General features: G+C 26.9%; 1 protein-coding gene across 1 annotated transcript; it reads right to left on the reverse strand.

Annotated features, from left to right (window-relative positions):
* Positions 1 to 3,138: 3,138 nt before the first annotated feature.
* On the reverse strand, positions 3,139 to 16,549 carry LOC111615356 (proteasome-associated protein ECM29 homolog). Its single transcript, XM_023356775.1, has 5 exons — positions 16,406 to 16,549; positions 13,358 to 13,499; positions 7,723 to 7,931; positions 3,609 to 3,713; positions 3,139 to 3,329 (listed from the first exon to the last, which is right to left on the reverse strand). Exons 1-5 carry the CDS (start codon positions 16,529 to 16,531, stop codon positions 3,147 to 3,149), a joined length of 765 nt encoding a protein of 254 aa, XP_023212543.1. The 5' UTR covers positions 16,532 to 16,549; the 3' UTR covers positions 3,139 to 3,146.
* Positions 16,550 to 20,625: the final 4,076 nt, after the last annotated feature.

Genomic DNA, 20,625 nt, shown 5'->3' on the forward strand with positions numbered 1-20,625 from the left:
ACTCAATAAATTAGAATTACACTTAAAGTGAAATGTTTTCACTTTATTTTAGTGTTTCTTCTATTTTTATGAACTTTACATATTTATCATCCTAGAGATTTTACCACAAATTAAACTTACTATTAATAGTTAATATAATTAATGGTACTCATTCTTACACACCCACACATACAGTATATTTATACAGTGGAACCTCGGTATATGACCTTAAACAGTTCCTGATGTTTGGACTTATTCCAAACCAACCTTTCCCATAAGAAGTAATGTAAAAATGATTAATCCGTTCTCATGTAAAAAACCCTTCTTGATATGATATATTAATGGGGTTGTAAAACAATTTAAACATTGTTTGAGCACATTAGTAAAAAAATAATTTTATTATAGATTTTTAAAGTTATTACAGTATATTGTATTATATTATTTAAATCATTAAATCAAATCAAATCAAATCAAACTCTCCTTAACCCCTTTCGCAACATTAGCCAATTTAATAATGTCTTTATTTTCCAAGTTTGTCGATATCGTCATTCTCGGAATACAGTATGCAACAGTATCTCAAACATGCATGCCACCTTCATATTTCTCAACAATCTCTTTTTTTGGTTCCATTATGATTCTAGTCATTTTTTTACTTTTCATTTGCCTTTTTGCAATTCATGATTAATAAAAATAATAAAATTAAAATCAGAAGAAATTTAATAAAGTTATAAACCGTGGCACCGCGAACATCTAGTCTGGTCTAGTACACCAATAGTGCTACTTGTTCATAGATGGTGCATATAATTGAATTAAGTCATTAAGTACTGAACAAAAGTCATCTATTGTGCAAAATTTGTTTCGTCCAAACAGGATGTATTCCAAATTGGATGTATTCTAAGTATTATGATTTAAGCTATTTTGATCCATATTTATAGAGTGAGAGATCACTAATTCCATTAGCATAGTACAGTAGAACCTCCATTATCCGGATTTTCGATTATCCGGATTGTTCAAAATAAACAAAAATTTTACGAATTTGCTGATTTGCACTTGGCGAATTACGACACTGTTTATGTACGTGATGGAATGCATAACTTTTTTTGTTTCAATAATGTCTCACCCAGCACAGTGGTCGTAAACTCTTAAATATATTTTACGTAGTAATAAAAATATAACTTGACATACGTATTTATAAATAATTTATATTCAAATTACATCATTTCTATGACCAAGGGCGGCGTAAGGCATGGACGACGTGGGCCACCGCCTATGCCTCGCGGTCCGAAGGGCCTCGCGCCTCGAAGGTTTATGCATTACTTAAAAGCCGCGAACGCGACGAAAAAATTTTACTCGTCATAAAACGATAAATAGTTTGTCAAATTTTTATTCATAAAAATGCAGTTTCAACTGCTTTTTATTTTATAAAATCCGTCTTCTTGCGCCACCAGAGGGCCTTTTAAACAATAGGTAGTCTGTTAGCGTTGGTCAGTAGTAGTCCAAATTCAATATGAACGTTTGTTTCTTGAAAATTTGATCACAATTTAAATACAGTATTTACTTTTAATATTACCGACATGTCATCGAAAAAAAAAACGTGTTGTATTATCATTAAAAGACAAATTAAAGTATTTATTTCGATTATCCGGATTTTTCCTTATTCGAACTACCTTCATCCCCAATTAGTCCGGATAATCGAGGTTCTACTGTATATCCAAATTTCCAGTCTTGAATATTATCTTTGAATAAATCTGATACTCCAAAAGAATTTAGTATATTATTTAATTTGGTTTGCCAGAGTTGTATTGTGGTAGATTTTTTGCTGCATTTAATTATTTCATGGTGCAGAAAGGCAATATTACTGTCACACTTGAATTTTAAACAATAGTAGAATTTAATAATTCGTTTTAAAAACAATGGATAAGAGCAGATACGGTTGTTTTCCTAGCCAATTGCATATCCTGGGATAGTTCTTTCTAGATGAAGTAGTTTGCAAAGAAAGTAAATGTGAAAGGTTTCTAGTTTATATAAATAATCAAGGCCCCATATCGGGGATGCGTAATATATGATTGGATTATCATGCTTAAAACTAATATAAACTATATTCAAAAATTAAACTTTTTACTTAAAGAAGTCTAATTTTAATGTTTTTAATATTCTAATGAGACAAAGTCAAAGAGAAATGCCAGGTTATGTTAATTCATTTCACATTTCACTATTGAGAGCTTTACTTTTATATTTAAGAACAAAATATGAAACAAAATTATTGGAATTATAAATATTTAGAGTAATATCTTTTTCTCACTATATCTATATTCAATAATTTCAAATATTGTATTTTTAATTTGTTACAATTCCCATATATTAAATCATTGTCCTTCTCACATTCTCTCCTTCATAAACTATAAGTTTTTTTCAAAATTACAACAAATTATTTATTGTTCTCAAATAAATTTGTTTTCCATAATAATATCCATAAAGTTTGTTTTTATAAATAATTTTAGTTCTGATTTTTTCCATTTAAATTCAAATTATTCTAAAACTACAAGAACAGAAATTAGTTCTACTCTGCAATAATTTACTAAAAGCTGAATTATCTTATTCATAATATAAAAGTCTTGAACACTGAAAAAAATATGTCAAAATCAGCTGTATTACAAATGTTTTTTTCTAAGTGTTTTTATCTTACTAACTATTAATTAATCCATGATATTGTAATTTATTTAGTTGATTACAACAAATATACAGGTAAAATCTTAGAAAATTTCTAAATGATTATTTTATCTACATTTATAAATTCAGTATTCAAATCTTCAATTTGTATCTCTATAATTTTTTAAATCATTATTTCCAATAATATCTAATGGAAACAAATCTAATAATGTTATTGTGATTGAAATAACACAATAACTTTAAAAAACTTTACATTTCTGTGTGCATATGTTTGTGTGTTATTTAAGATATTTTTATATTAATATGCATAATAATATAACTTAAAATTATAGTAAAATTTGTTTATTTTTGGTCTTGTGTTCACCTATCCCTATTTACTCTATGTTAAAATGACCTTGTTTAATGCTGTTTTGCTTAGCACTTTGTCGTCTAGGAATGCATCCCCCGCGTTAAGCAGGGTCTTACTGTATTTAATTTTTAGTAAATTTTATCCATTTTTATCTAGTAAAATTTGAAAGAAATAAATTAATGTTTTGATAATGGTATTGTAGACTTGATGTATTTACCTTATAGTCATTTCTGTCAACAGTCCAAAAATCTGTTGCAGATGGAGAACTTGGTCCTAGACAAGCACATGCAAGAGCTTCACCAACAGAAAAATGAACATCAATATCCATATCCTATAATTTCAAAATGAATTAAACTCTAATAAAATGATAAAATTTATTTATTAATTTTTTATTAAATGTTTTACAATATATTTTTTAATATGAGGTTCTTTTTTTCAGCATTTATATCTTACATAAATATACTCAACCAGAATAATTCAATAAACAAAATAAATATTGGTAGATTACATAAGGTATAATATAGTTAATTAATAATTAAACAAAGTAATTTGATTGAAAGATACATTTTTTTAAAATAGGAATACCGTATCTAATTTTCTTAACACTTACATGAAATGCAGTCTGAAGAAGGATATCAATCACTTCTTTATTAAAAGGAAAATTTTCATCTCCTACACACAAATACCCAAGTGTTAAAGAAGCACGTTCATATAACTGAAATAAAAGTTTCTTAAAATAAAAGAACTGAAATTTTATGCACTTTTATAAAACTTTTAATAATTAAACTATGTTATATTGCTTACACGGTATCTAAACTTATTAGCAAACATGAAGTAATAGTACTACAAATTATGTAAATTCTATAAAAATGTTTTGCCTACTTAAACTACTTTACAAAATATATATTTAAATATTTCATAAATATAACAAATTTTCAACTTTTGAATATTGATAACAATATTAAAAATATTAAAACTACAAGAAATTTAATACCATAAGATTAAAATTCTGAAATTTACATACTTAGATTGTAAACAATAAATAAAATTTAAGAATTTAATAGTAAACTAAATAATTCTATGAAAGTTTAATTATATCTGTTAAGTCTATAAATGCTCATGAGTTCTTTGACAATATACTTTTTTAACAGCTTCCTAAGTTTAACATTAATTTCTATCATTCTTTTATCATAAACTTTTGCTTTATTTTGTAATTTAAGCTTGAAATTCTATTCTAATTTTAAAATGTTATATATTGTATTCTATATGTAAGTTCTTAGACAATCTGGACTGTCTAATAACTTACAATAGATAGACTGACAGTCTATCTATATGTCAAACAGGTTAAAAATAAATGTTTAAGTAAATAATTTTACTGAATAAGAGTATTTTATTTTCCCCAAATTTACAGTAATTCAGTTTGTTTGTTTTTATGTAAGGATTATTCATTTATTTTTAATTATATTTATGCATCTTCATTTTGTTTAATTCAAAACAAGTGAATTCAAATAATGAAATTTTCATTTTTATACAATTCCATAAAAATTAGTTAAAACAAAGTATATATATATATATATTGTTTGTTGACATTTAACGATTACGAATATTTTTCATACATCACGATAACCGATTTACCGGCTTTACTAAACTTCCGAATCGAGGCGATTTCGTTATTGTTAACATTGGATAGTTTGACCGTATCGATTACTTTCGACTGCACAGAAAACATTGCAGATGCACGACGGGAACCGTTATCGGTTCCCGTCGAAAAAGAACAACGTCGAGGAATTATGGGAAATCCGGCCAGCACTTTACGGCCGTCGTGTGGCGCGCGCGCGCGTGCTTGTACNATATTGTTATATATATATATATATATATTTTATATTTTGTTATATATATATAAATTTTTTTTTTAAACTTATCATGTTATTTCTTTATACATATAGCCAATTTTTGTTTTAACTAATTTTTATGGAATTGTAGAAAAAAGAAAATTTCATTATTTGAATTCACTTGTTTTGAATTAAACAAAATGAAGATGGATAAATATAATTAAAAAATAAATGAATAATCCTTACATAAAAACAAACAAACTGAATGACTATAAATTTGGGGAAAATAAAATACTCTTATCAGTAAAATACTCAGTAAATACCAGTAAATCCAAACAAAAAATCCAAAGTTCTAATTCATCCTTTAGATGTTTCTGATGGTGATTATGTCTGAAAGCATTAGAACTTTTGTTTTTTGATTTTATTAAAGCCTATATATATATATTTCCTTTAATAAAATCAAAAAACAAAAGTTCTAATGCTTTCAGACATAATCACCATCAGAAACATCTAAAGGATGAATTAGCCCTTTGGATTTTTTTTTTTTTAACATTCTTTGTTTGTTGATTATGTTGATTATTTATTCAAATACATTTGTAAAAATTTAAAAATTATCAAATGTTTTATAATGGAAAATATTTATCTTAACAGAGTTTAAAATTAAAGCTAAGTTTTATTATATATTGAATACTTGAAAAAAATAGAAACAAACTTTGATTCTACTTTTATAAATAATGAAAAATAAAATTTTAATTTTCTTTGTTTAAATTTTCTTGTGCAATAAACAAATTTCCCTATGAGACACTATTCAAGCTAAAAGTATTAGTCTGGACTGACAAATGGACATGAAGATTAAGTCAGTTTTTCTTGAAACAAATTGACTGGGAATGAAATTATAGCTAAGTACAATAGAACGTCGTTTATCCAAATCAATTGAGGACTGGGGACCAATAATCAATTATGTAATTATGGGGTTGTCCGGATAACTTATTTTTTGGATAACCGATTATGTACGAAAAAATATATTAACTATCCCATGCTGAAATTTTTCTCCGTCGCATGTCACTTCATGTTGAATTTTTGTTGATGTTAAGCCTAACGTAAACTTTTTAAAATAATAATAGTGACTATTGTATCATTAAAAATTATTTCTTTATTTTGTACAAACAAAATAAATATATTGAAAAATATAAAAACAGAAAAAAAATTATTCTTCAGAAGTTAATCTAGTATCAAAAATGTTCGATTCAGCATGACACACAGTCCTCAGAAAAACACCACACAAAAGTGCCAGTGCTGCCAGTTAAAACACACACACCAACAAAAAAAATATTGGAGTAGCCCAAGACATAGCCAAAGATTGCAGCGCCACAGCACTAGCAAAAATTTAAATTTGCCAACTGGAATTCTTTCAAATAACTGACGTTTCGGATAACTGACTTTCAGATAAACGACGCTCTACTGTGTTGGCAAACTGGTCATGTTTAAAATAAAAATGTAATTCTGGCAATAAAAACCCTAGCCTCTTATTTCGACATTTGGCATGAAATTGAATTACAAATCACACTTCAGGAAAACTAGCAATATGTCAAGCTTCTGTACAATGGTAGTCCTCTGCATCATGCACCTAGTGATTTCATGATGTCATGTGGCAAGTTTGGGCAGAAAAGTAAGAAAGACATTGAGAACCGAAGGCAGTTTTGTGTAATGCTACCCAGCATTTCCAGAATGGGGATTTTTTATCAACTGACAGAAATTTTGGGGAATATTTTGGGATGACTTTCCAGATACCAAATTGATAAGGCTACTGGCATCTGCATTAATTAGTAAATAAATCTAGTGAAAATAAATAATTTGAAGTGGCGAAAAAAAAGTATAAACTGGCAAAATGGTGGAAATATTTTAAAATTTTTCAGAGCAACCCCTGATCAAGTATGCTGAAAAACAAAAATATTTTTAGATTTAATAAATAGTAAGATTTTATATTTTAACAATTCATTTATATATTCACATACTAGGACATAACATGACTTTGTCAAATTTCATAGAATTGAAGCAGAGCCAGAAAGAAAGAAGTGATCTTTGGATTTCTTAAGTACAGAAGAGGCAATTCTTGTACCTGACAGTTGTGGACAGGCAAACTTTGTATTTGTCACCACAAAAGGGGCTATCTTCATACCTTCTGGCTACAGGAGATGTAATCCTTGCACTTGCCAACATGGAGAGACAATCCAAAAAGTAATTGATGGCAACTGCTTTGTTCTTGTTGTTTGTTCATTTTTTGTTCCTATTTTCTGTTAAGTGCATGCAGTGTTGTTTTTATTTTTTACCCCCAAATTTTCTTAGATGTACTTAGTTGCAGAGAGCACAAACACTATTACCTTAACCCCATTGTACATCAAAATGAAGTCATGAACACCTATTTTTTACATTTAAGTGGCCCCTTATTACATTTTTGGATTCCTCATCACAATTAATGAAAAATGGAAAAGGTTAATCAAAATCAGTTCATCAAATTTTGAAAATGAACTCAATTCTATAAGCCCATAGAAGATGTGCTAGCCATGGGACATTGCTTGACAAAGTTGCATAGTTCATGCGATATCACTTTGTCCACCTGTCCTTGTGCTATAACCTTACATCCAGAAAACAAAGTCATAGATCTTCATTTTTTTATTATGCTTTTGGATTCCTTATCACAATTAATAAAAAATGGTAAAGTTTAATCAAAACTGATTGATCAAATTTTGAGATAAAACACAATTTTTTAAGCCACATAGAAAAGACTTTGTTAACACACTACCTCAAATATTTGGAAAATTTTCATTCATATTATTTAAATTATTATTAATGCAATTTTACATAATTATTTTACAATATATAATTACTTACTTTTGTTATTGCCTGATTCTTTTTTAGTAGTAATCCTAATAAATTCACTAATGAAAGTTTAGAACAAAAAAGATTTTCATTTTGATCCATAACATCATCAGTACACCTTTCTTCATTAGCAAGAGGCAATGGTCCATTGCGAGCAATTTCTCCAATAGATAAGCAAGCAGCACTACTTAATTGGTGTTCATTACTTTGAATTAGTGATGCTAGATTAAATAAATAAATATTAACAATGTTAATAAAATACAAAAATATAAATCTTATAAAAGAAAACAAGAAAATGTAACTATCCAAATACTTATAAAATGTAGATAATTAGGTAAGTATGAAGAAATATAAAGAAGTTATTAGTAATACAATAACAATTTTTCAATGTATTTAAATATAAATAAAAATATGATAGCTATTATTCCTATTATCAAATAATTCTTTAAAAAAAATAAATTATAAATCTATAATTTTAGAAGTAAAAACATTACACAAATTAAAATTCAAATATACAAAAAAAAAATTTTAAATGTTTAGTGAATGAAAAATAAATTGAATCAAAAAGAAGAAACTTTTTAATATTTTAATACTTGTTTATATATTTATAAATATACACTGGTGTGTATAAATTAACAAAATTGTGTGTTTTAGTGGTTAAAAAAAAATAAGCTAAGTTTTTCAATCAAAATTATCAAACATAGTACTTAATTAACTAGTAAACCTATCTGCAAATAATTTGAATGCAGCCTCACTAATACAAGTTAAGGACAACTTTAAAAGCATTTTCATAGCACTCCCTTTTAATTTGTAATTTAGTAATACCATGATTGCTGGAGGGAAGCATTTTCAATTCAAATGTCTTCACAACACTATTTGAATGACAATCAGAAACAAAAAGCCATCAACAGGGTGAAAGTTCATTGAAGTCAAAGATTTTCAGATTGTCTGAAAATCTCATTTCAGACAATCTGAAAATCTATGATGATAATTTCATCAGATACAAGAGAAACATGCCCTGGATAGCCATTTTAAAGTTAACAATAGTATATCCCAACCAAGAATAAATTATAGATTCTTCACTTTAAATTAAATCAATGTATTAATACTGAATGTATATTAGTATCTAATAATAAAATAAAAATTAAAACAAAAAGATATTTGAAAAGAAATGTAAGAACTAAGCTCACAAATCTACAAAAATGTTAAATATTTTTACTATTTAAAATATATATTTTTTAAAATTAATTAAAGATGTGACTATTTATAAATACTCTTTTTTTTTTAATCCTTAATGACACATGTAGGTAACTTTATTTGCTATAATTTACATAAAATGCAATAATTATCTGAGCATTAAACAAATATTTTTCAGGGTATTTTACAAAATATTCTTTTTAAAAGTTGGGAATACAAAAATAAAGAGAAGAGATTATTTATTTTAAAATTTTTTTATATAAATATGTATTTTGATAAATATTATTTATGTATAAACAATTATTATTCATATGCATAACATTTATTACTGACAATTTCATTCAATTATAATATTCATTTCTTCTTTTAGCCAAATTTTTTCAATTTCTCAGATTTTTAACTTAAAAACAACATGGAATCACTTCACATTTTCCACATTAAACATTACAGTGTAAAATCTGTAAACAATTTTTAAAATTTCATTACTAATAATATATCACTTTATAAATTAATAATTCATCAAAGTATTAATTTTAAATCAGTGCCCTTAAATACTTAAACTTCTATCAATTGTCCACTATAGGAACAAGCAAATTATCATTTAAACATCTCATTTAATTAACAATTGTTTTTACAGTAACTGTTTAGAAAACTACCCGACTGTCTAGTGCAGTTATCCCAATAGCAAAAATGTTGGCTTTTTGATAATATTAAATTTTTGTTGACAAAAAATAAATTTATGATGGGTAAAAGTGACCTTTGGTTTAAATTTCAATTGTTAAGACAATTTTGTAACTGCTTAAGCAATTTTTTCCCTTTATCTTAATATAAAAAAAAAAAAAAAAAAATGAATCACTGGAATGATTCTAAATCATTTAACGCATTTCAAATGATCTAATATTTTTCATTCTAATGAATCCATAATTAGTATTTTACAGCATGAAGCATTAGGAATTGAACAATTCACCCACTTTAAATTTGTAATTAACATTTTCCTACTGTTTGTTGTCATGAATAGAAAGATGTTTGCAAACTTATCAATGATTAACAAATCTAATTTATCATCTAACTAGCAGGTGGGCCCGGCATTGCTCGGGCAAAAGTAACAATAACTGAGATAAAGATTATTACATTACAGTCAACCTTACCCATTTTCACAAAATGCAAGAATTGGGTCCCCTTGTTTCCGGACTAATTAGAGAATTTTTAGATGGGTCTAAAAATATCTTCGATTTCCCGCAAAAACTAAAAAACTGCATCTGCGCCTGTAAATCTTGCACATCGCTTTCTCTTAAAACTTCCATTGTTACTTAACACTTCTATTGTTGATGGAAGTGTTAAGCCTTAATCCTGTCTCTCTCCCTCTGGGGGGAATTTCAAAAAATCCCTTCTTAGTGTGCGTTCTCGTGATGTATCCTAACTGTGTACCAAATTTCAACTTTCAACTCCTAACCGTTTGGGCTCTGCACTTATTATTATTATTATTATCAACCCGTCTCGATTATATATTAGATTTATCAAAAGTTTCAAATGTCTGCCTTTCTTCAATGATGTATTTATCATCAGAGTTTTCCATTTTAATGTTCTGTAAATGAAAAATATTATCTCTTTATGAAGATAATTGCACAAAAACTAATTTACATTAAGTGTATTTTTATATAAAATTAGAGTTGTTAATTGTAGAAGAAAGCATTCATTTCAAATTTAGTATGTGCAAATAGTTAGATTCTTGATATCTGATACTATAAATAGTATATATGTAAATAATCATTATTTATGCATAAATAATCAACATACATAAAAAATCCAAAAAATAAATAATTTCTCCATTTATTATTGTTTTGTCAAATTCAAATATTTTGTAGATTTTTAAAGATGTTTTGTAAAATGCTATAAAAAAATACAGTTTGTTGAATATTCAAATAATTATTGCATTTTATGTGAACAATAGCAAATAAAATTACATCATTAAAGATTAAAAACAGTGTATAAATAATTTATTTAATTTATTTATACAATGTTTTTGATCTTTAATGATGTAATTTTATATGCTATTGTTCACATAAAATGCAATAATTATTTGAATATTCAACAAATTGTATTTTTTATAGCATTTTACAAAACATCTTTAAAAATTACAAAATATTTGAGAATTTGACAAAACAATAATAAATGGAGAAATTATTTATTTTTTGGATTTTTTATGTATACTTTATGTATTTGTGAGGGACGAACAGACCCACAATAAAGTGTTATTTTAAATTTTAATTATTGGAAACTTTAATTGGTTAAATTCGAGCGTTTTATCGAGTTAGGCTAAAAGCCATAAAAATTATTTCCCACGGAGTTTGTTCCTTGTTGAGTCAAATCAAGTTAGTCAGGGATGTGTCACCAGGAACTTTTGATGGAGAAGACATATTGGACGTGCGACCATTAAAGGTCATCACCTGACCTCATGGAAAAAACCCAAGAGGAAAAAAAAAGAGAAAAGAAAAAAAGACCCCGAAGTCAGTCGTCATCCAAAGTCCGCCCAACAAAGTCGTCCTCCAGGATTAAAACCGTGACACCGGATTAAAACCGTGACCCAGGATTAAACCCGAGAGAAACATTTGTGCTGGATTAAGCTTCTACACTCCTCCGTGCCTCCACACCAGTGAACGGACAAGATTCGGATCTAGTGTAAAGAACTGTCCATCGACAAGGTATTTATCAACCCGCGATTCGTTTGTAAACTCCCTCTCTCTCAACGGCCTAGTATAGTTAGGAACAATAATATGCCCGATAGTATTTAGTATCTCTGTATAGTATTTAGTTCGACTTAATTAAAATTGTTATTTATTTGTTACTATGGAGTCCGAGTAAGTTACTTCCTCGTCTCTCTCCTCACCTCTACTCCGAATCCAATCGCTCACCCGCTACCGCTCGCGAATCTTTAGACTTAACGTCGCGATTTCCGAGTCCCCCAGAGACTCGGTGGTGTCAGATTCAGGTCTCCTGACAGGGCGCCAAAGAGGTGCCGACCCTACGGTCACATATTCTATTTATACTTACATCATATACAATTTGTTATACACGACATAAGTATAAACAAAGTTTATGACTGATAAAATGAAATTAAAACATTCAAACCAACATTCATTTTTATTTATCATTTTATAAATTAAAACTCTGCCATTATTTCATAATCTACAATTAAGCAATTTGTTTCTATTGCAAATTATCTTTTAATATGCCATTCTTTTATTCTCACTATAATCTTCAATCTAATTTTCCTGTATAATATCCTAATACCACTCCTGTCTGTTACAGGAATACAGTAGAATCTGCTTACTATAATCATAGATATTATTACTAATCTTTGAATGTTATTGAAATTAGCACATTCCAAAACATATATTTTAAAATATGCTTAAATACATTGCTTATTGTAAACTGAAATCAGTTAGAGTTATCATCATTTTTGGATATCTTTAAACTGTCTTTTTGTCATGCTAACAGCCCCGACATGTGGCTGATAATGCACAATCATTCATACTTACTCAGTGCTTTAAGAATTACATGTGAATTGTTTTAATCATTCCCTGCTCACAGTACAATAGTTTAAATTGTTAACATTTGTTACATCAATTATATGCTGAATAAATTATTATTAATAAATTTAGAGATCTAAAAAGCTAGTATCTAAAATCTTCATTTTAAGAAAAAAAAGCTAGTTTTATTTTTCTTAAAATAAAGATTTTTAAGAGTTGTGTTCTTTCTGTACTATTCTATAACTTTGAGGGCTAACTCCTAAAATAAACTCCTTTGTGATCAAACATCTGAGAAAAACTATGAAAATTTATTGCAACAACTTTTCCCAAACTCCAAAATTTTAGCTGCTAATAATATTCTTAATGGTGGTAATCTAGCTTTAAAAAAAAAATTGATCTTTCAAGGAAATTCCTTTAGAATGTCAGAGAATAAGCTTCTCAAGCAAGTAATTTGGATTCCAAAAGATACTGAAAAAAGAGACGGACAAAAACTACTCTCATAAAAGCTTTAGTTAATGCTATGTCTTGGTTAAATCTTATATCTGTTGCCTCCCAATTAGATGCCAATCATCTGGTGTGAAGATGTATAGGAGCCTCCCTAAATGTCATAAAGGCATCTGAGGAAGAAGAGAAAGATATCATATTCAGAAATAACTCAATTATTAAAATATTGCTAAAAATAAAATTATATTAATATATAAAATAAATTTTATTTTACAGCTCTATATTATTTTTTAGTAAGTATTATTCTATATTAAGTGTTAAATTATATAATTAAATACAACTGCTGTTCAGAGAATAATAAATAATATTCATTATTTATTCAGTACCCTTTCTTATATGTTGAAATTCTGAGAATGGCAAATAATGAATACTAAGTCAAATGTAAATATTAAGCTATAAAATAATAATTAACAAACCTATTAATTTAACAGCATCTGCAGCCCAAGAAGCTTGAAGTAATGATTGTATTGCTTCTTTATTTTTGTGTTTCAAAATATATAATTTCCTTCCAAGAGTATAACCTAAAGCAATTAATGAACCATGTTTTTCTTCGAGATTCTAAAGAAAAATTTTAAAAAATTAATTATAATAAAATTGTAATAATCATTTTAAATTTAAAAGTTCTAAATTTTTTCATTTACTCTAACTTTGTATTTTTTTCTTTTTAATTTTGAAATCATCTTTGTAAACTTAAATATTGCCATTAAAATGCCATTTTGATCACAAGAGAAAAATTAAATCCAGAAAAATCACAAATAATATCGAAAATTGATCCAATTTATATTTTGCACAAATTACATAATTGTGATTTGTAATATTGTTTGATAGTGTGATATATATCTGCATTATGAAAGCTCTGTGATTTAACAATCTACGTGCATTTTAGTATAACATGTTATTACAGCAAAACTTGTCTAAAAACAGATCCTCTATAAAACAAAACTTGTCTAAATGAAACTGATTAATTAATTTGCTTTGTAAAATACTATACATTAAAGAAAAAAATAAAAATAAAACACTTTTTGAAAACAAATTGCATAAAAAACCTGAGTAAAGCAGAATTTTTGCCATAACAAGCAACTACATTCTACATAATAATTAATTCTATAACTGATGATCTCACACAAATCATGATTGACTTCTTGATGATGAGAGCTGGTATATCATTTTTCTTCTTTAAGATAGTACAGTAAGACCCTGCTTAACACTGCCTCAATTCAATATAACGCAGTCTGCTCAAAGCCTAAAAAACACTCAAAATTTATGCTGATTCAAATTAATGCAGCATTTCATCTATTCATATTTATAATACAATTATCCCCAAACATGAATCAATCAGCAAAAGGTGGCAATTTGTCATAGTGCTGTACTTCCCTTAAATCTGTTTGTTTTGTGCAATTTTGGAAAAAACATAACATCGTGGATGCCATAGGAAATATCAACTTCACTTGGCAAGAATTAACTGAACAAAGTGTGGAAGAAATTATGGCCAGAAGTATCCAAGAATTCTCAATGAGAAGAGCCTATCGCTGTATCGTTAGGTGACCAAATTGTCAACCTAATCGATACAGCAAGACTATGAGATATAGACAAAGCAGAATATTGAGGAGTTACTGCAGGTTTCTGGTAAGAGCCTTACCAACAATAACCTTCAAGAACTGGAAGAACAGAAATTTGTATAGAACTGGAAAATAGAAATTCTAAAAACAAAGTACCCAAACAACTTGCTACAGATTTCTTTAGTAAAAATTTGATAACGATAACTGAAATCGTTGATCAAATTGTAACGAATGATCCAAATTTTGAAAAGAGTGCAAAAGCAAAATGAGGTGTTTTTGGATGCTATCTTCTGCTACTGACATTTGCTTAAAAAAAAGGAAAAGAAAGCGACAAATAAAACTACACAACTTTATCACAAAAAACCAAGAATTTCAGAAAAGCCAGGACCATCATCACAAAATATGAACTTTTGTGTGCATATGTTTGTGTGTTATTTAACATATATCATTATGCAAATTAATATAAAAATAACTTAAAATTATAGTAAAATTTGTTTATTTTTGGTCACCTGTTTCTTTTTCCCTATTTACTCTATGTTAAAACAACCTCATTTAATCATTTAATGCTATTTCACTTAGCACTTTGTTGTCTAGGAACACATTCCCTGTGTTAAGCGGGGTCTTACTGTATTTTCATTATCTAAAAAGTAACTATAACATCACAATACTACTGTTTGTCCCCAATTCTGTAGAAGACTTAATTCATTCCACAAGAGTTACAAAATTTTAAAAAATACAGTATTTTTATGGAAAGTCATGCCAAAAATCTCAAAACTAGTTATGAAAGAGCATGGAAATAGTACTGTAAAATATAAATAAATGTGTTGTGTTCATTCATTTTAATATTTCATTAAAAATAAAAGTTGTAGATAGTTGTATGAATAAATTTATAAGTTTATTTTAGATTAAAAATGCACAAAATTTTTCATTACTTTTAAATTGACAATATGTCTCTCAATGGCATCTCAGAATTAAAGAAATATATAGTACAGTATATTCATTTAATCTAAAAAAATCTTTGATAATTAATACATTAAGAAAATATTTTTAAAAAATAAGAAAATTTAAGTATTTCCACTGTGCTTACAAAATATTTTAATATTTCTCAACTATTTATTTTCCAAAATATTAATATTAAAAAAAAAGTTTTATAAATTTACTCTGATTTGAATATTCAGACAAGCAGTAATTTTTTTATTAAGTAATAAGCTATTTTAATTAAAGCTAATTACTTAATAAAAAATTAAGTAATTTGGATAGAAGTAAGCACTTAAGCATCTCATCATGATAAATTTAATAATTAGAAATAAATAAGTTCAATTTAGAATATTCTGATGCAAAAGATTGACCCAGAGTGGGACTCAAACCCACAACTATTTGCTGTGCAGATGCATTACAGTTATGCTATCCAGACTTCTAACCAATCATTATTTCCAGACTAATTATTAATTAATTTAGATATAATCACTGTTGTTCATTTGAAATATTTAAATTAATTATTGAATTGGTTTTAAGTTATATTCTCTGATTTGAAATGTTATACTTGAGACACAAAAAATTAAATTGCTTATTTGGTAAGAAATTGTTTTTACATTTTTGCATTTGAATATAGCAAGGTGACTTTAAAGAATTAACAATATTTATATTTTTACTATGTTCTTAATATAAAATAAAGAAAGTAAACACATTTCTGTTTTTGGATTGTGTTGGAGTATATCAGAAGACTGTCACATTACCTCTATAAATTTGAACTGTAATTTATAAATTTCTCCTAGAGTAAACTAATATTATTTTATTTAAATTACCTAAATAAATTTATTACCTTCTAAAATTAATTATATAATAAATTCCAACAATGAAAAAAAATAATATGATTAAGAAATGAAAGACAATTAATAAACTTACCTGGGATTTAATACTTTTTGTCAATTCAGCAACTTTACTAACAAAACTATCATCATCTGTATTGGATACTACAAGAGATACTATCTGTGCAGCATATTCCCTTATTTCTTCACGACTAGAAAACATTAATTTCTAAGAAAGAAATTTAAAAATATTAGTAGAAGTTTTCAACATACTATTTTAATAAATAGTTTAATTCTTTTTTATCTAAAGAAAGCCTTAATTACTAAAATATTCCTTCAAAGTCTTCCTTGCTTTAATTAAATATGGCAGCTAAATAATCATGCCTTGCAAATACATCTACAGTCACTAAAAGCCACCATGTAGAAGAGCATAATGACATAAAATACAAATTGATCTCTTAAAAAATTAAATAAATTACAAATTAAACAACATATTCATTTCAAAAAACAGAATATACACTTTTGTATTTCAAAATATTAAAATAAGAAGCAAATTCAGTAGTTTTAGTTTTGTTAGTCCATAAAATTTGCATAAAAATTTGCAAAATGTTCAATATATAAGCAAAGCAGGTTTAGTGGATACAGTTTCAAGGCCAAGATGTGTTAGCAGGACATTTTGGAGAAGACCTGAGATCATGGCTGGTGAAGGTTGGAAGCTGAATGATATCACAAAACCTTCAACATTTCACATTTATCAGTATCAAAGCGTATGCAAGGAAAGTTAAACAAAAAAAATTTGGGTCACAACAGAAAAACTACAGAAAAGGACAACAGTGCCTTGACTAAAACAGGTTCAAGTCAATTGCAGAGCTAAGCAAATTATATAACAATGTGTGAAAGCTAATGTATCCACTAGTACTTCATGGTGTAGAACTGGAAGTGGATTCTAATTCCATACTCTGGCCACAACTCAATTCTGCTCAGTGAAAAAGAACTGCAATGGATGAAGAGAGAGAAAACTGAACAGTTGAACAGTAATCCAATGTTCTGTTTCTGAATGAAAATTCTATATCTGTTTTGGTAACAAGGGCCCTTGTTTGAAGCAAATAAAACACAAAACCTACAGTTCCATCCACTGCAAGTGAAATGTAAAATTCCACAAAGTATCATGGTAGGAAGTGCATATATGCTGAAAGAGTAGGAGAATTATATAGTATAGTCAATACCACTATGAATTCTCAAGTGTACCCAGAAATCCTCAAAATGTTTGATACCATCATCAGAAAAGTTTTAGGAAGTGACAAGATTCATTTTTCAACATGATGTTATCCTGTCATACAAATCTGCCTCAACCACTAATTAGCTTAATGACAAAGAAATTCAAGTTTTACTCTGACCTGCAAATTCACCAGATGCAAGGCTCACAGATACAAATTAGAGAGGAGAATTTGTAGGATTTGCAAGCAAGGCATACTTTGTCTTTTAGATCTTGCAATGGCAAAATCTAAAAGACAAAGTATGCCTTGCTTGAAGCTTCATGATGCCTGATGACTATCATTGACTCATAGAATCCATGATCCAACGAATACATGCTACAGTTATATTCAAAGAATGCCCTACTAAGTACTGACTATATCCAAATATAATATTGTTTGACATAAAACAATTTCTACCTGATTTCTGTTCTTATTCTAATATTTTGACATGCAACAGTGAATATATTTTCTTTTTAAATGATAAATTAATCATAAAAATATAATATTAATTTTTCAAAGGATTAATTTGCATTTCATTATGTCATTATGCTCCACTACATTAAAAAAATTTCTTAATTTTAAAATTAAAAATTCTCAGGTATATTTTTTTCTTGATATAAATATGAAATCACAGAAACCACACACAAAGTTATTTGCAACTTTCTAAGTGATCATTAATAGTATTGAACAGTTAGAAAATGTTTACATCTTGGTACCACTTTTTGTTACATGAATATTTGAGATAATTTTAATATGTTCAGATATTTGAAATTTTCAGTTATGCAGTTTTGACAATTGATTTTTCAAAAATCATATTTATTCTTAATCTTTCTTTTTAATTCCTAATGACAAGATGTTGACGTTAATTATATAATATACAAAAATTGATATTAAAAAATTTATCATAATAGCTAAATGTTTAATATCTTTTTGCTTTAATATTCTTTGAAAATTAACACACTCATTTACAATCTTATCATCTTATTTCATCAATAAACATTCTGTTCTTTTTTATTTCATTTTGACAACATTTTTTATTTTTACCTCTAATTCTATAACTACTTTCATTACTATCTACATATAACATCTATTATTATTAAGATTTAGGGATTAACCTACCAACCTGTTCTTAAGTTTATATTTTATTATATCTAATATTCACTAATTATAAAACTTACCAGGCTGATTTTCTATTAACTGAATAATAAATGCAAGATATTGGTCTATAGTTGTTAACTCCATTGTTTTCTCTTCATTTAAAAGTTCATTTATATATTTTGTAATCAAAACAGAATTTGTACAATTATTCTTTAAGTATATTTCATCGCTAGATACTCCTGCAGCATATGCTAAACAACTTCTCATAAAATGGATAACCTAAATACAATCATAAATTTGTTTATTAATTTTAAAAACCTATAAAATGTAAAGTTTTTCATATAAAAGATAATCAAATTAATGTTTCTTGAAATGTGAATAAAAGTGCTTGTATTTTTTGTTTAAAATACTTTTATTCACCAAAATACATAACAGATGATAATCTTTCAAAATTAAAAATATAGAAAATAGTTTAGATCTAAAATAAGATCAAGAGTGAAAAACAAAATTCTAAATTAAAATTAAGTTAGTATTAATAATTTCCAATTACCAAACTTTAAAAGAGTTCTCTTAGATTTTATCCATACAAATTCTAAAAATTAGCATTAACAAATTGAAAATTAAACTTTAATCTCTGACATTTTAAAATAGCAACTACTCTTACAGCTTTTTAAGTTATTCTAATTTTTCATAAATGAACATCATGAAACCCAATAAATTTGTAAAGCCAAACACCAAAAAAAATTTTATTTATTTCAGAAGCCAATCTAATTAACTCCATACTGTAATGTTAATCCGCCAGCCCACACTGCGATTGCAATGCTGCAGTGTGCACTGACTACTTTTCAGTGATTATAATTAATTAATTAATAAATAATTTTTCACTAGAGTGAGGTGTTAGATGCCATCTCTTATTAAATTTAATAAGAGTGGTTGTTTGGCTTTTCTAATTTTTCTATCAATATTTACAAAAATATTGTAAACTAAAGATTGATAACAATAACAAAAAATATAAAATAAAATAATAGTGAGAAATACCAATTATATATATAGAAGAGAATTTTAAAAAATTTTTTAAATAAAGAATGAAACAGAACATTCATTCACTTGCATTCCAAGTTTCAAACAAAACACTGCTCTTATTGGAGTCAATGAAAAAACATTTTTCATTGACAATAATAAACATTTTTATAATACATTTATTAAAAAACAAAAAAAAAAAACATAAATAAAATGTTTCTGTCAGTTATACTTCAATATTTTTTAATCTTTTTCGTGATCTTTACTTTCCTGGCTGTTATACAGGGAGGGTGCAAAAGTAGGTATACATTTAAGAATCTGAGAAATACAAATGTTTGGTGTTCATTATTATTATTTTTATTGTCTTTTATTAGTTCGTAATCCTTATTTGTGATCTAACTTGTAGATAAAAATATTTTTTCTTCCTATTTTCTCCCTGTATGTCTTTTTCCATAATAACAACTGTATACATACATACGACCCCATTATCTCAGCACCTCCTGAAACTCTAACCACCAAAATTTAATAGCATCAATCCCTCTAATAAACAAACTTCCCTGCAAAATTTCAGAAACTTTTGGCAAAAAGCACAGAAGTTATTATGCTTCAAACAGGTTGAACAAAATTGTGCCATATACATACTAACATCAGTACTTTAAAAAACAAAAAAACTCGAATTATTTTGCATTTCTCAATGTTTTAAGGTGTCCTAAGTCCAAAACTGCATTTTTTTACCAATCATCATATTTTCCCCGTTATATGAGCCATTCACAAGCCAAATCAATTAACTCCACATTTTGAATTTTTTTAAATTTTAGTGTGAAAGCACTTGATATACTTGTAATTTTTTATATTCATAATAAGTTTCCCTAATAACAAGGAACAATATCACTTAATGACAAAATTTTATTGCCATAGAAAAAAATTTTATTTATTTCAGAAG

This window comes from Centruroides sculpturatus, unplaced genomic scaffold (genome assembly GCF_000671375.1).
Source record: "Centruroides sculpturatus isolate CEXI.00-Female unplaced genomic scaffold, Cexi_2.0 scaffold2497, whole genome shotgun sequence".
In the NCBI taxonomy this organism is placed as follows: Eukaryota; Metazoa; Arthropoda; class Arachnida; order Scorpiones; family Buthidae; genus Centruroides; species Centruroides sculpturatus.

Coding starts and splice junctions, on each gene's coding strand:
- LOC111615356 (XM_023356775.1), bottom strand. CDS start 16,531: ATGTTTTCTAGTCGTGAAGAAATAAGGGAATATGCTGCACAGATAGTA. Junction 13,500..16,405: donor CAAAAAGTATTAAATCCCAG/GTAAGTTTATTA, acceptor ATTTTTCTTTAG/AATCTCGAAGAAAAACATGG. Junction 3,330..3,608: donor TTCTTCAGACTGCATTTCAT/GTAAGTGTTAAG, acceptor TTGAAATTATAG/GATATGGATATTGATGTTCA.